The sequence below is a fragment of the Sphaerodactylus townsendi genome, linkage group LG15 (genome assembly GCF_021028975.2).
Source record: "Sphaerodactylus townsendi isolate TG3544 linkage group LG15, MPM_Stown_v2.3, whole genome shotgun sequence".
Taxonomy (NCBI): Eukaryota; Metazoa; Chordata; class Lepidosauria; order Squamata; family Sphaerodactylidae; genus Sphaerodactylus; species Sphaerodactylus townsendi.
In genome coordinates this window covers 23728649-23745770 of record NC_059439.1, presented here as the reverse complement: position 1 = coordinate 23745770, position 17122 = coordinate 23728649, and the positions used below count along the sequence as shown (strand labels likewise).

Genomic DNA, 17122 nt, shown 5'->3' with positions numbered 1-17122 from the left:
ATAAATCTGAACTTACTGGCATCTCTAACGTTTACATAGTCAGCCCCTTCTGTTACTCGTTCATCAGCAGTACAAATGGTTTCTTAGTCACATTCATATAGGAAGGAGTGATCTTGCTTCTGAGTCCTGTCTGTTCACCAAACACAGTTGACGTGGTTTATGCTGCTGGGTGATCTCTTCTGGGAACTTCTGGTGTGAGAATACTGCAAAGTTGATCTGGCTGAGTGAACAGATATATTACCATCATTTTCCATAAGGTTTTTTGGGGGGCGGAGGGAGCTGTGATCTACAATGGAAGGGAGAGAGGTCCTCCTGTGGTGCTTTGGATCCAACCTATCTTTTCAAATACCGATAATTTTCGAAACTGCAGTTTCCAAGGGCCATCCTAAGAGAAGCATTTCTTCCTCTTATACACAGAAAGCATTGTCTCATCTGGTGATTTCTATCAGGTTCTATGACTGAAGTCCATGTGAGACTCTGGATTCAGGATCAGAAGCGTTTATGGATAACAGCAGCACGCACCTGGCTTTGCAAAAGACAGTTCTGATCTTGCTTACAATAGTACTTGATTTTATCCCCTTGTCATGCCTCTATCTCCCTCTTCCCATCCCCCATGGAATGTGAGAAAGACACAGCTGAAAGAAAGAGCCTTTGGGGAGGCGAGTTTCCCAAGGCCAGAGAAATGATAATCTAGCCCCCTGATAATCCTTCAGAGCTGGCACCAGAGCCGTTTCTACTTATCTAAGTGGCCAGCATCAAAGGGAGAGAAAGGAAGTCCATTCACGTAGCAGAGGGGAAGAATGCATCTCCCTCCCTGATTAGGTGTGAATATCCCACCTCATGGCATGTTGATGGAAGGAAGGAGCACATCCTGGCAATTTCATTGCTTAACTGATGGATAAACCATATCAAATACATGTGATTAAACTGTTAATTCCTCTGGCAATACCATTCATCATTGGAGAAGTATGTACATAATGGTAGATATGGAAAAAAAACAGGGCACTTGGGTCAGGATCACTTAGGTCCCTTCCACACCTGCAGAATAATGCACATTCAACCCACTTTCACTATTGTTTGAAAGTGGATTTTGCTATTCTGCACAGTAAAACTGGCCCCTTCCGCACACACAAAATAATGCGTTTTCAAACCACTTTCACAACTGTTTGCAAGTGGATTTTGCCATTCCGCACAGCTTCAAAGAGCACTGAAAGCAGTTTGAAAGTGCATTATTCTGCATGTGCGGAATGACCCAAAGCTTCAAAGGGCATTGAAAGTGTATTGAAAGTGCATTATTCTGCATGTGTGGAAGGGGCCTTAGGGAGACAATCGAATTTCCTCTTGTGCTTCAAGTTGTATATTTTTTTTAAACTTTGAATGTTTTTGATACTGATGCCATGAAATGCCTTATTTGGATGACTGACCGCTTCTCCGAATAAGGCTTCTGTGTCTTTAAGAGATGCTCTTCTCCTTTGTAGAATCATCAGGCCCAGCAGTAGTTTATAGAGGTACGAATGACTTTAAAAACCAACCTTTGAATTTCCCCCTGCTTATATTATGAAATGTCAAACTAAGTTATTGAGGATAAATCATTCGGAGATTATGAGCATGGTGACTAAAATTAACCTCCACAATCAGGGCAAAATTCTCAATACTAGTACCAAGAAACCATTTCAGAGGAAGATCTCAATAATGTAATGCACGCTAAGGTCCTTAAGAAGCCATGACCATCTGGGCTTACATATACCTATTTAGTGATGGTGGTGAAGACTGCAAGTGAGGAAAAAGGGTTGACATTGAATATATCCAGTTCAGATGTCTCACCTTTCTTCGAGCTTCCTCCAGGCCAAGTCAAACCAACCTCACCATGCTGCAACAAATCCTTGATGCCATTTACCTCCTTTTATCAACATAACTTACCTTGGGTGAAGTGGGGACAAGGAGGGTCTGCAGCAGAGGCGTTCTTCCCATTGGGCAAAGTGGGCAGCTGCCCAGGGCGCCACCTTCTGGTGGGCGACAAAAATGCAGGTTCGTTTGTGGGGGATTTTGTATTTTCAGTGTTTTTTCTGTTTTTGGCCTGCAGGGGGCACAATTTTTAGGCTAGCAGCACCAAAAATTCTGGGATTTTTTGGGAGATTCTCCTGATGATATGACCTGGGTTTGGTGAGGTTTAGTTTAGGGAGTCCAAAGTTATGGACTCCCAAAGGGAGTGCCCCCATCCCCCATTGTTTCCAATGGGAGCTAATAGGAGATGGGGGGTACACATTTGAGGGTCCATAACTTTTGACCCCCTGAGCCAAACTTCACCAAACCTGTGTGGTTTCATCAGTAGGGTTTCAGGAAGACACTCTGAAATTTTTGGTGCTGATATCTTAATAATTGCACCCCTGACAACAGGCACCCCTAAATTTCCCCAGATTCTCTTTTTAAATCCACTCCCTTCTTGCCAATGCTTGTTTTCATTCTTTCTTTTATACTCTCAATTACTAATAAAGGTTGTTGTTGTTGTTGTTATTAAATCCACCCCCTTTGGCATGGATTTAAAGAGAGAATCTGAGGTCCCCAGTTTTCACATTGAAAGGGATGCTGTTTCAGGGTGGGGGAGAATCCACCCCAAAATAGCATCACGTTCAATGTTGTTTAAACTGGGGACCCCAGATTCTCCCTTTAAGGTGGATTTAAAAGGAGAATCTGGGCTCCCTCGTTTAAACATCATTGAAAATAATGCTGTTTGGGGGTGGATTCCAGCATCACTTGTTTAAACTAGGGAGCCCAGATTCTCCTTTTAAAAGGAGAATCTGGGGTTCCCAGTTTAAATAACATTGAAAGTGATGCTGTCCCCCAATTGGGGGGACTGGATACAACACCATAACATGTTTTCATAGCAGTAATAAAACATTTTGAAAATATTTTCCAAAAATTATTTCTGCTGTTTGGCATGGCTCATTGCTGTGTTCAGATTTGTGAGTTGGGGGATGTTCTATAATGTATGGTGACTTTGAAACAACCTGGTGGAAAAAAATCATTGTTTGGTCATGGTGGGGAAGGGTGGTCACCCATGGCGGGGGGGGGGGGGGTATCAAACTCAGGTTTTGCCCAGGGCTCCAGTTTGCCTAGGTACACCTCTGGTCTGCAGGAAAGGGCTTCCAATATGACTTTGTTAGATCTAACAAACTTGTTTGCAAAGCCAAGATATCACAGGAGGTTGGCTCCAGTGATTTCCAAGAGAAAACATAAACAGCATTAGTTCAATTGCACTTGGACAAGATCTTGCAATAATCAACCATTTCCTCTCTTTACGCTATAATGCCATGAAACTGGTTTCACAAAATCTTGTGTGAGCAGAGACATAAATGAGGATACAATGAATATAATTTACTACAAGGGCTCGTGGGGTGTAGTGGTTATGAGTGGTAGTACCTTATCTGGAGAACCAAGTTTGATTCCCCACTTCTCCACCTGAAGCCTATTGGGTGGTTTTGGGTCAGTCACCATTGTTTCGGAACTCTCAGACCATGCAGCGGCCAGACAATTACAAACTACTTCCTAGATTCTATAACTCCCTTCTTCCAAGTGAAACAAAAGGGGCAAGTTGGAGAAGACATTAACTGGGGCTTTTATCTGAGTGGAATGAAGTCCTCTGCTCAATCTCATGCAACTGTGATGATTTTCAAGCTTTGGCACTTGATCTTAGGGTTGGCGAAAATGCTGGTGGAAAATGGGGGTAGTTAGCACAAATGTATGTATGTATAAGTGCCCCCTCTGCAAGAAGTGCTGATATAGAAATATGAATAATGAGTTATCTGGATGCTCATAGCTCAAAAGGATTCTGAATAAAAACAGGACACCTGTTCAAATCCAAATAGGTTTTATTATAGTGTTTGACCAGTAGTTTCGTGTGTTGAAATGCATGTCCGTTCAGATCAGCTACTCAAACATAAATCTACACAATCTAGCTAAAAGAATTTAAAAATTCTAACCATAAAAAGTAAAATTCAAAAATTTCTGAATCCAACATTTGTTACTTCGTATCAAACTTGCAGACCCGAGAGCAAAATCTGGAAACCTGTTGCATCATTTGATGGTTTTACAACTTAATCTCATCCAGTGTTCCCCATCACATATGACATTTGTCTATACAGAATACATAAGCCCCACCATATCCTGTGTGAGTGGTTAAGGGGGACGACTCCTTCCTTTTTCCCCTGCAAAAAGGTGCTTGGATCTCACTTTAATTCAGCAAATGCTTGGGTACATTAAACTCTTGTTTAGACCAGGAATAAAACCCAGATAACAGTGTGCTACAGCCTGTACATTGCCATGGCATTATCAAAAGTTCTGCACAGAAAGTTGCCTGGGAAATACAGCCCAGTACACAAATTCTGTACACACAAAACCTGACCTAGCACATTCCTGTTAATCAGTTTGTAATGTTCTAGACGTTATTTATGTTTCAGAGTAATAAAAGATATAAATTAGGCTGTCTAGAAAAAAAGTTAATAGCTCCAGCTCCTTTGGTGAAATAGATTTGTCTATTAGTGACAAGCAGGAACAAACGTTGCCTTGCTCATTCTGGATATTACACCATATTACCATGCTGTTTTCTCATCCAAAAGCTTTTCTGTTCCAGATTTCCTTGAGGGCATTTTTAAAATCTTTATTCCGAAAGCAGGACCAACAGCAAATGCTTACGTACATTAAACACTTGTTCAGACCAGGAATAAAACCCAGATAACAGTATGCTACAGCATGTACATTGCCATAGTATTATCAAAAAGTGCAACAAAGAAAGTTGTCTAGGAAACACAACCCAGAATGCAAATTCTAACGCACAAAACCTGACCTGGCATATTCCTGCAAACCAGTTTGTTCTTTTTAAGACATTCTTTATGTTTCAGAGTGATAAAGAATATAAATTAGGCTGGCTAGAAAAAGACATTTCATCGAGCCCCTTTGGTGAAATAGATTTGTCCATTAGTGATAAGCAGGAACAAATGTTGCCCTACTCATTCTGGATATTACACCATATTACCATGCTGTTTTCTCATCCAAAAGCTTTTCTCTCCCAGATTTTCTTAAGGGCATTTTTAAAATCTTTATTCCGAAAGCTGTATATAATAGGATTCAGTACAGGACCAACAACTGTGTAGAGGAGAGACAGATATTTGTCAGTTTGGGGTGAGTAAGTGGAATTGGGCTTCAAGTAAGTAATACAAGCTGAACTATAGAATAAAGTCACCACAGTGAGGTGCGACGAGCAGGTGGAGAAAGTCTTTTTCCGGCCCTCAGCAGAAGAAATCCCTAGAATAGTGATTATGATACCAGTATAAGACATTAAGATCAGGAGAAAAGGAAGAATCCCAAAAATCGTAGCCATCACTAATACAGCGATTTTGACCCTGGATGTGTCCCCACATGCCAATTTTATTAATGGGGGGATGTCACAAAAGAAATGGTTGATTTCATGGGAGCCACAAAAGGACATGGTAAACACATTACTAGTATGACCAAATGCCGTTAAAAGGCCACTTAACCAAGGACCCACTGCTAGACCCAAGCATACCTTCCTGTTCATGAGCACATGGTAATGAAGAGGCTTACAAATGGCGACATAGCGATCGTAGGCCATTGAGGCCAAAAGGAAACACTCTGAGCCGCCAAGAAGGAATGTAAAATAGGTCTGTATAGCACATCCTAGGAAAGAGATGGACTTATTTCCAAACAGAAGATCCTCAAGCATCTTGGGTATATTGACTGATGCATAACAGATCTCCAAGAAGGACAGGTTTCTTAGGAAGAAATACATGGGTGTGTGTAGGGCAGGATCCAGCAATGTGAGGAGAATGATGAGAAGATTTCCTGCCAGAATGATGATATAGATCATTAGAAAAATAGAAAACAATATACTTTGCAAGTTGGGCTCATCAGAAAGACCCAGGAGGATGAATTCAATTGGTGCTGTACTATTCTGTGGAATATTTTCTTTCTTAGTCGACATCCTGGAAAATAAAATAAAAATATATGGAAATAATCCTGGAAAAAAATACATATAAATCAAAGTGTTGAAAATACAACTAGTATGCGGAAGGAACCCTTTCACATGTAAGATTGGGGGATTTGGTAGAGAGAACGCTCTATTGGGGATCTACTAAGGAGTTCAAGTGAAAATGTTAGATGGCTCCAAATTTTCAAGACAATCAATAGATTCTTAAGATGCCAGCCACAGATGCACATGAAATGACAGGAGATAAGGCCTCTGGAACACGGCCATATAACCCAGAAAACCCACAACACCCTAATCAATTTACGCTGTTTAGATTCCAGGCACAAACCATGTTCTGGAGGGCTAAGATGCAGTTCTACTTTGGAAGCTAAGCAAGTTTTGCACTTCAGGAATTCTGGATGAGAAACATAGGAGAACTATGCCTAAATGCAAAAGTGGTGAATGGGCAAATATATGCAGACCTATAGCCTCTATTGAGATGGATGGGGGTACCTGTCTGTCCGTATGTGCACACATACCTACTGGACTAGACTCTAGTGCTTACATCTGCTTTGTAGATAGTTTTCTGAATCTTTCTTGTTCAAACCAATAGAAATTTGGTACAACTGACCTGAGGTCTGAAATTTTATGTTGAACTCTCTTCCGATACATGGACTCTTTTCTGGTACATGAGAATTTTTACATCTACCCTGAAGCAATACACAAATGCTAAATGTTGGATCAGTATGTTAATAAGTTCTAGTGAATCCTAGGGTAGATATTGAGACTGCTTAAAACTCCTAAACTGAATCTGATGCAACTTTCAAATGTGGGACTTTGGTATTCAAGTATGGTCCTTAAAAGACAACAACTCTAAACCTGCTCTAAAAATGGCTTACAGGGCAATCCTATGCCGAGTTGCTCCACTCTATCCCCATTGAAATGAATGAGCTTGGACTGAAGTAACGCTCCTTAGAACCGTACTGTTTGTTACTGTTAGTAATAATTTCTGAAAATTCACTAGGGCCCCTTCCGCACATGCAGAATAATGCACTTTCAATCCACTTCCACAGTTGTTTGCAAGTGGATTTGGCTATTCCGCACAGTAAAATCCAGCTGCAAAGTGCATTGAAAGTGGATTGAAAGTGCATTATTCTGCATGTGCGGAAGGGACCTTTGTCTATTTTTTTCGAAGGAGGGAAGGGAGCATGGTTCAGCCCAGTCCTGTCAGACCTTGCAAGCTAAGCAAGATTGTTACTTGAAAGTGCAACTTTCAAGGATGAGTCTGCAGAGGAAGGCAATGGCAAACCACTTGCCTTGAAAGTCCTTTGCTGGAGTTGCCATAAGTCGGCTTCAACTTGATAGCACTTTACTACACACAGAAGCTCCTTCAGAATGCTAACGGAGGTTTCAAATAAAATAAATTTGTACTTACTGGAGTTTCTAATATTTACTCAGCCCCCTTTGTAACTGGTTCATAAGCAGCACTGATGGTTTCTTAGTCACCTTCATGTAGTATGGAGTGATCTTGGTTCTGAGTCCTGTCTGTTCACCGGGCACAATTGACATGGTTTATGCTCCTGGGCAATCTCCTCTGGGAACTTCTGCAGTAAGCTTATCACAAAGTTGAACTGGCTGAGTGAACAGATACTTTACCATCATTTTCCACAAAGTGTTATTGGGGGTGGGGGGGGGGGAGATACTGTGGCCTACAGAGGAAGGGAGGGAGGGTACTTTGGATCCAACACATTTCCAAAAACACCCTTTTGAATATGATAAAAACCGTAGGTGGCAATTGGCACCATATGAGTACCATTGCTTATTCTTATACACAGGAAGTATTGTTTCTTCTGGTGATTCCATTGCTTAATTGGTGGATTATCCCTCTAGATTCTGTGTCGGCACCTCAAATACAGATTTGGCCATCTTTGCAAAATTTGCTTTGGCCCTCACCCCAGGTCAGAATGCAGCAAAGGGAGTGGTGGGCAGCAGCTCTTTTTCAGCCCATGCCTCACTTCCAGTGCAGGCCAAAGGATTGCAGGTGGGTTGGGCAGTCCTGGTACTCAGCCTCCTCATCCAAGTAACCTCTGCTCCATCCTGCTGATGACAGACCTGGCCAAGACCCCTGTCAAGTTTTCAGCATTGCTCCCACTATTGGGGTCTTTCTTGAAAGAGGCAGGCCACATTCTGTCTGACCCAGGAGAGGGGGGTTCCTAGAGGGTCTCCAGTGACTGCAAAAACCTTTGGTCAGCCAGAGACCCCCCTCAGACAGTAATGTCAAAAATTTAAAGGAATTCTTTGAGGGGAGGATCACTCTCCTATTTGATACTCCTCCACTGTTTAACTTGATGGTCTCTCCCCTTGGAGAGGTCTCCAACAAGGCACCAGGTGAATTCAGGCTTATTAACTGCCTCTCGTTTTCTAAAAGTTCTTCCATCATTGATGCCACTGAATCAGGCATATGGTTAATGCTCTATATTTTGCTTGACCACACCATTAGGCTTGTGAAATCATGTGCCCTGGTCCACATTCAGATTGTTCTCCTTTATGTAATTTTATTTTCACACTTTCCACCATTCTCCTTCAGTTGTTAGGCTGTAGCAAAGCATCCTGCATATTAATAGATAATCAAGTAGAATGACTTGCATTTGCCTAGCTTTTTTGGTAGATTTTAATGGGTTTCTACCACCTTTGGTAGAAGGAACAGTTCTTAATTTGTATGCATGGGTGTTATCTCAGGTATGCACAGGCCTACTGCCTGGAACTGCCAAGTGTCCACTGGGCTTGGAAATCCCCCCTACCAGACCTTACCCCCCACTATTGCTCAGCAGGTTGGTGGGGGGGACTTATTGGCAGCAAGGGAAGGCCGAGGCTCACAGCAAAGCCACACACATTAGAAGTGACACCTTCTTGTCACTGCGGATGGTATTAGGCCACAAACTCTGTTAAAAACTGACATCACTTCTAGTGATGAACACATTTTTTAAAACTCATAACTGCACCTGAAGCCTGCTGGGTGGCCTTGGGCCAGTCACAGTTTTCTCAGAACTCTCAGACCATGTAGAGACAGGCAATAACAAACTACTTCCTAGATTCTATAACTCCCTTCCTTCGAGTTAAATAAAACATTGGAGAAGTTGGGAAAGACATTAACTGGGGCTTTTATCTGGGTGGAATGAAGTCCTCTGTTCAATCTCATGCAAATGTGATGGTTCTCAAGTTTTGGCACTTGTTCTTAGGACTGGGGAACATATTGGTTGAAAATGAGGCTGTTAGCACAAATGTATGTATGTCGGTAGGTGCTCCCTCTGCAACTGGTGCAAATGTTTCATTTGGTGTATGCTGATATAGACATATGAATCATGATTGGATCAGTTATTTGGATGCTCACTGCTCAAAAAGATTCTGAATACAAAACAGGACCCCTTTCCAAATCCAAATATGTTTCATAACAGTGTTTGAGCAGTAGTTACGTGCATAGGAATATATGTTCATACAGATCAGCTACTCGACATAAATCTACACACTTTAGCTAAAAGAATTTAAACATTCCAGCCATAAAAACCAAAATTCAAAAATATCTGAATCCAATCGTTGTTACTTCATACGGGTTTTCGATACTTGCAGACGTGAGAGCAAAATCTGGAAACCTGTTGCATCATTTGATGGTTTTCCCACGATATCTCATCCAGTGTTCCCCATCACATATGACATTTGTGTTTACAGAATACATAAGAAGAACAAGAGTTTTGATTTATACACCCACCCTATCTCTCCTGTAAGAAGACTCAAAGGGCTTACAATCTCCTTTCCCTTTCCTCCCCCACCCTGTGAAGTAGATGGGGCTGACAGAGCTCCGAAGAGCTGTCACTAGCCCAACATCACCCAGCTAGAGTGTTTTGGAGTGCACAGTTTAATATAGTTCCCCGATAAGCCTCCACAGCTCAAGCGGCAGAGTGGGAAATCAAACCCGGTTCACCAGATTAGAGTGCACCTGGTCTTACCCACTATGCCACTTCTGCTCCCCACCATATACTTTGTGAGTGGTGAAGCGGGATGACTCCTCCCCTTTTCTCCTGCAAAACACCGCTTGGGTGTCACTTTAAATCAGGAAATGCTTGTGTACCTAAATTCAACAAATGCATGTGTAATTAATCTCTTGATTAGATTAGCAATAAAAACCCAGGTAACAGTGTGCTAGAGTATGTACATTGCCATAATATTATCAAAAAGTGCTGCAAAGAAAGTTGACTGGGAATACAGCCCAGGACACAAATTCTGAACACTGAAAACCTGACCTAGCATATTTCTGCAAATCACATTGCTCTCTTCGCAGCAAGCAAGCCTTTATTGGCATAGACAACAGTACAACAATAATAAAAACGGATTAAAAAGCATATACAATACAGGAAATAAATGTTAGGTCGCAGGAAATCTACTGGTGTTTAGTAATTTCCAGGAGAAAGTCTGCCACTATCATACAGAGAGAAGGATCAGGATTGTCCAACAAGTAGTGTAATCTCATTAAATCGGGGAGATGGGGTAAATGTAAAGGAGTAAGATTCGCATACTTGGATTGCTCTCTTCTAGATATTCGTGATTTTCAGAGTGATAAAGAATATAAATTAGGCTGGCTGGAAGAAAAATAATTGTTCCAGCTCCTTTGGTGAAATAAATTTGTGATAAGCAGGCACAAATGTTGCCCTACGCATTCTGGATATTACACCATATATCCATTAACAATGCTGTGCTCTTTGGTCATCCAAAAGCTTTTCTCCCCCAAATTTTCTTAAGGGCACTTTTAAAATCTTTATTCCGAAAGCTGTATATGATAGGATTCAGTACAGGAACAACAACTGTGTAGAGGAGAGAGAGATATTTGTCAGTATTAGGTGAATAAGTGGAACTGGGCTTCAAGTAGGTAATACAAGCTGACCCATAGAACAAAGTAACCACAATGAGGTGTGATGAGCAGGTGGAGAAAGTCTTTTTTCGGCCCTCAGAGGAAGAAATTCCCAGAATGGTGGCAATGATACCAGCATAAGACATTAAGATCAAGACAAATGGAAAAGTTACAAATATAATCGCTAATACAAACACAGCTGTTTCAGTCCAGGAAGTGTCCCCACAAGCCAACTTCAGTAAGGGGGGGATGTCACAAATGAAGTGGTTAATCTCATTGGACCCACAAAAGGACAAGGTAAACACCATACTGGTGAGACCAAAGGACAAAAAGCCACTGAACCAAGATGCCATAACTAGACCCGTGCACACTTTGTCGTTCATGAGGTCATGGTAGTGAAGGGGCTTACATATGGCAACATAGCGATCGTAGGCCATTGTAGCCAAGAGGAAAGATTCTGAACCACCAAGAAAAAATGTAAAATAAGTCTGTGCAGCACATCCTAGAAAAGAGATGGACTTGTTCCCAGACATAAGATTCTCAAGCATCTTTGGGACATTGACTGATGTGTAACAGATCTCCAAGAAGGACAGGTTTCTTAGGAAGAAATACATGGGTGTGTGAAGGGCTGGATCCAGCAATGTGAGGAGAATGATGAGGAGATTTCCTGCCAGAATGATGATATAGATCACTAGAAAAATGGAAAATAATATGCTTTGTATGTTGGGCTCATCAGAAAGACCCAGAAGGATGAATTCAAACAGTACTGTGCTATTCTGTGGAATATGTTCTTTCTTAGTCAACATCCTGGAAAATAATAGCAAATACACACAAAATTAAGAATTAAAGAGACAATAATTGTATAGTTAAACATAGGGCTGTGTCCAACCATCTTTCTTGCTAGTTAGTTAAAACTCTCAAACTGAATCTAATGCAGTTTGCATACTTGGAACTATGGCATTCAAGAATTGTTGTTAAAATGCAACAATCTTGCCAAATAATCCAATTCTAAAATGGCTCAGCATTAGTAAGAACTTCTAGAAATTCTCTTAGTTTTCTCTTTCAGAATACCAACAGAAGTTTTCAAGTAAAATAAATCTGAACTTACTGGCATCTCTAATGTTTACATAGTCAGCCCCTTCTGTTACTGATTCATCCGCAGCACTAATGGTTTCGGAGTCACATTCATGCAGGAAGGAGTGATCTCGATTCTGAGTCCTGTCTGTTCACCAAATGCAATTAACATGGTTTATGCTCCTGGGTGATCACCTCTGGGAACTTCTGAAGTGAGCATACCACAGATACATTACCATCATTTGGGGGGGGGACACCAGGGGGCGGACCTGTTGTCTACAAAGGAAGGGAGGGAGGTCCTCTTGTGTTGCTTTGGATCCAACCCATCTTTTAAATTTCTGGTAATTATGAAAACGGCAGTTAGCAAGGGCCATCATAAGAAAAGCATTCCTTCTTCTTATACACAGAAAGCATTATCTCTTCTGGTGATTTCATTGCTTAGTTGATTGATAAACAATCTCAAATCAATGTGACTAAACTGTTAATTCCTCTATCAATACCATTAATCATTGGAGAAGTACCTACATAATGGTAAACCTAACCAGGGAAAAAAACCGGGCCGCATGGATCAGGATCAATTAGGGAGGCTAAGGGGAATCATATTTCCTCTTGTGCTTCAAGTTGTACATATTTAATCTTTGGATATTTTTGATGCTCATGTTGTGAAATGCCTTATTTGGATAACTGACAGCTTCTTCAAATAAGGCTTCTGTGACTTTAAGAGATGCTCTTCTCCTTAGTAGAATAATAATATACAACAATAGTTCACAGCGGTACAAATGACTTTTAAGAACCAACCTTTGAATTTTTCTTCAAAAGGGCTGGAGCCTAAGCCAAGAAATTTAACCTTTGGGGTCATCTCTGATTATTAAGAAATATACAAGTTATCACAATATCATTTCTTAAAACATCCTGATGTTTTATCATCCCGTATTTCTGTGATCTGTCAAGGTTGCTATCATTTTGACCTCCTTGGAGGATGGGCAAGAAAACAAACAAACAAGTACCAATTAGATTAGGGTTTCCTAGCCAGGAGTGCAAGCATAAACACAAATGGGAATACATTAAATATAACTTTCATCAAGGGCCAGTGGGGTGTAGTAATTACGAGTGGTGGAATCTTATGTGGAGAATGAGGCTCTATTCCCCAGCAGTGGCGTAGGAGGTTAAGAGCTTGTGTATCTAATCTGGAGGAACCGGGTTTGATTCTCTCCTCTGCCGCCTGAGCTGTGGAGGCTTGTCTGGGGAATTCAGATTAGCCTGAACATTCCCACACACGCCAGCTGGGTTACCTTGGGCTAGTCACAGCTTCTCGGAGCTCTCTCAGCCCCACCTACCTCACAGGGTGTTTGTTGTGAGGGGGGAAGGGCAAGGAGATTGTAAGCTCCTTTGAGACTCCTACAGGAGAGAAAGGGGGATATAAATCCAAACTCCTCCTCCTCCACCTGAAGCCTGATGGTTGTTTTTGGGCCAACCACAGTTGTCTCAGAACTCTCAGAACATGCAGAGGCAGGCAACGACAAACTACTTCCTAGATTTTATAACTCCCTTCCTCTGAGCTGAACAAAAAGTTGAGGAAGCTGGAAAAGACATTAGCTATGGTTTTTATTAGTGTGAAATGTAGTCCTTGATTCAATTCCATGAAAATGTGATGGTTTTCAAGCTTTGGCAATTGTTCTTTGGGTTGTCGAAAATATTAGTTAAAAATGGGGTTGTTAGCACAAATGTATGTATGTAAGTAAGCGCCCCATCTGAAAGTCGTGCAAGTGTTTCATTTGGCATATGCTGATATAGAAATGTGAAGCATGATTTGATCAGTTATCTGGATGCTCATTGCTCAAAAGGATTCTGAATACAAAACAGGACCCCTGTACAAATATGCTTTATTTCAGTGTTTGAACAGTAGTTACATGCATAAGAATACATGTTCAAACAGATCAGCTACTCAACATAAATAATGCCAAGATTGAATCCCAATTACTTTATGGGCTCCAATCTGGATGCAGGCTGTCAACCATTCACTCAATTCTCTCCAATCCATATTTTCCATAAAATTATGGGATTACCTAACTGTGTCCCCTATGCAGCCCTATGTTTGGAACTTGGGCAAAATTCCTTGGAACTTAAAGCCTGGCTTAGAGCCTTTAGATTTTGGCTGTGTCTTCATTATCTTCCATCTGAACATTCCCTTGTTTCCCTAATACTCCCAGACACACAGGCTAACCCCTGGTTTTCTCTGATCGAAAATAAAATTGTATCTATTGGATTGTCTCTCAAATCACTCTACTCTCTTTCCTGCTCAGAAGCGCACCAACTACTCAAAGACCAGTTGGGAATTTGCAGAACTATATCTAGCAGCTAAAAGAACTTGCTCTCCTTCACAATTTTTAATCCCATTTAAGCAGGGTCACATGGCCCACTACTTACATTTTCTAACTAACCCCTGCTCAAGGAGAGCCTTCACAATTGCTAGATTCAATGTCATGCCATCTGCTTTACTACATGGCAGGTTTAATAACCTGGAAAAATCTAAAAGGTTATGTAGCTGTAATTCTAATGTAGTTGAAACATTGGCTCACCAGCTATTACATTGCATTAAATTTGCTAAAATTAGATCTAAATATGTCAATCTACACCCTCTCTTCCAATCTGAGTTAACAGATTTGATTAGATTATTTCTCTTGTTGAATAACTCTGATTCTGTTTTTTTTTTTTGTGAAGAGGTTGCAAGCTTTGTTATTGAAATAATTCAGAGCCAGAAACAATATGTATTTATCTGAGGTTATCCTTTTTGCCTTTAAAAATTTTATGTTTGCTGCATTTTGTTGCTGTTGTTCTATTTATGCCAATAAAGGCTTGTCTTTGCTTGGCTTTGCTTACTCAACATGAATCTACATAATTTAGTTAAAAGAATTTTAAAATTACAACCAGAAAAACCAAAATTCAAAAATTTCTGAATCCAATCTTTGTTAATTTGTACAGGTTTTCTATACTTGCAGACTTGAGAGCAAAATCTGGAAACCTGCTGCATCATTTGATCATTTTCCCACTTAATCTCATCCAGTGTTTCCCCATCACACATGAAATTTTTTCAATACAGAACACATGAGCCCCACCATAGCCTTTGTGAGTGGTTAAGGAAGACGACTCCTCCTTTTTCCCCCTGCAAAAAGCTGCTTAGATCTTGCTTTAATTCAACAAATGCTTGTGTACATTAAACTCTTGTTTAGATCAGGAATAAAGCCCAGATAAGAGTGTGCTAGAGTATGTACATTGCCATAGTATTATCAAAAAGTGCTGCAAAGAAAGTTACATACATACATACATAAAACCTTTATTAGGCATAAAGCAAAGAAAGTTGTCTGGGAAACACAAGCCAGGATGCAAATTCTAACGCACAAAACCTGACCTGGCATATTCCTGCAAATCGGTTTGTTCTTTTTTAGACATTCTTTATGTTTCAGAGTGATAAAGAATATAAATTAGGCTGGCTAGAAAAAGATATTTCATCCACCCACTTTGGTGAAATAGATTTGTCTATTAATTAGTGATAAGCAGGAACAAATGTTGCCTTACTCATTCTGGATATTACACCATATTACCATGCTGTTTTCTCATCCAAAAGCTTTTCTCTCCCAGATTTTCTTGAGGGCATTTTTAAAATCTTTATTCCGAAAGCTGTATATGATAGGATTCAGTACAGGACCAACAACTGTGTAGAGGAGAGACAGATATTTGTCAGTATTGGGTGAGTAAGTGGAACTGGGCTTCAAGTAGGTAATACAAGCTGAACCATAGAACAAAGTCACCACAATGAGGTGCGAAGAGCAGGTGGAGAAAGTCTTTTTCCGGCCCTCAGCAGAAGAAATCCCTAGAATAGTGATTATGATACCAGTATAAGACATTAAGATCAGGAGAAAAGGAAGAATCCCAAAAATCGTAGTCATCACTAATACAGCGATTTTGATCCTGGAAGTGTCCCCACAAGCCAATTTTATTAATGGGGGGATGTCACAAAAGAAATGGTTGATTTCATGGGAGCCACAAAAGGACATGGTAAAAACCATACTGGTGTGACCAAAGGCCATTAATAGGCCACTTAACCAAGGTCCCACTGCTAGACCCAAGCATACCTTCCTGTTCATGAGCACATGGTAGTGAAGAGGCTTACAAATGGCGACATAGCGATCATAGGCCATTGAGGCCAAAAGGAAACACTCGGAGCCACCAAGGAGGAATGTAAAATAGGTCTGTACAGCACATCCTAGGAAAGAGATGGATTTATTTCCAAACAGAAGATCCTCGAGCATCTTGGGTATATTGACTGATGAATAACAGATCTCCAAGAAGGACAGGTTTCTTAGGAAGAAATACATGGGTGTGTGAAGGGCAGGATCCAGCAATGTGAGGAGAATGATGAGAAGATTTCCTGCCAGAATGATGATATAGATCATTAGAAAGATAGAAAACAATATACTTTGCAAGTTGGGCTCATCAGAAAGACCCAGGAGGATGAATTCAATTGGTGCTGTGCTATTCTGTGGAATATTTTCTTTCTTAGTCAACATCCTGGAAAATAAAAGAAATACATATAAAGCAAAGAGTTGAAAAGACAACTAGTATGTGGAAGGGACCCTTTCACATGTAAGACTGAGGGTTAGAGTAAAAAGAAAGGAGCAGCCGTGACTTACCACGGCCACCATTTATCAAAGAGGAAGGGACAGCCTCATGGCAGGGCTGGGAATCTCAAAAGCTGCTCCAACTTGTGTTAATTTTCCTCAGCAGATGGGCTGGAGGATAATTTAAGTGACTGGGAGACAGCCCATGGGCTGCCCAGCACGCAGATCGGACCCCCATGCTGCACCCTATGTTTCTTTTACCTTGAATCAATAATTATTAATAAATAGCTACGGCCAACTTTTACCACCAATAAAATCACTCCATTGTATTTTGTTTAGCTTAATTATAAGGTCCGGGAAGGTCATCAGCTGCTTCACTCAAGCAGCAATGATATATTGGGGATCTCGTAAGGAGTTTAAATGAAAATATTTAAATGTAGGATCTATCACTTCTTAATATGTAAATAAGTTCTAGTGAATCCTAGGGTAGATATTGAGACTGCTTAAAACTCCTAAACTGAATCTGATGCAACTTTCAAATGT

General features: G+C 40.7%; 3 protein-coding genes across 3 annotated transcripts; all 3 read right to left on the bottom strand.

The window, feature by feature from the left end:
- Positions 1-5028: 5028 nt before the first annotated feature.
- LOC125444209 (olfactory receptor 10A7-like) lies at positions 5029-5998 on the bottom strand. Its single transcript, XM_048516643.1, is given in 2 exon segments — positions 5029-5068; positions 5070-5998. Coding segments are annotated over 2 exon segments (969 nt in total).
- Positions 5999-10741: 4743 nt separating this feature from the next.
- LOC125444747 (olfactory receptor 10AG1-like) lies at positions 10742-11713 on the bottom strand (the record flags this gene model as incomplete). The annotated part of the gene is made up of 1 exon (XM_048517387.1): positions 10742-11713. A coding segment is annotated over one exon (972 nt), but the record flags the coding sequence as incomplete, so codon positions are not given.
- A 3861-nt stretch (positions 11714-15574) lies between these two features.
- LOC125444783 (olfactory receptor 10A7-like) lies at positions 15575-16549 on the bottom strand. Its single transcript, XM_048517444.1, has one exon. It carries the CDS (start codon positions 16526-16528, stop codon positions 15575-15577), a length of 954 nt encoding a protein of 317 aa, XP_048373401.1. The 5' UTR covers positions 16529-16549.
- Between the last annotated feature and the right edge of the window lie 573 nt (positions 16550-17122).

Bases quoted from the DNA above. Each gene is read 5' to 3' on its own strand.
- LOC125444783 (XM_048517444.1), bottom strand. From the start codon at position 16,528: ATGTTGACTAAGAAAGAAAATATTCCACAGAATAGCACAGCACCAATT.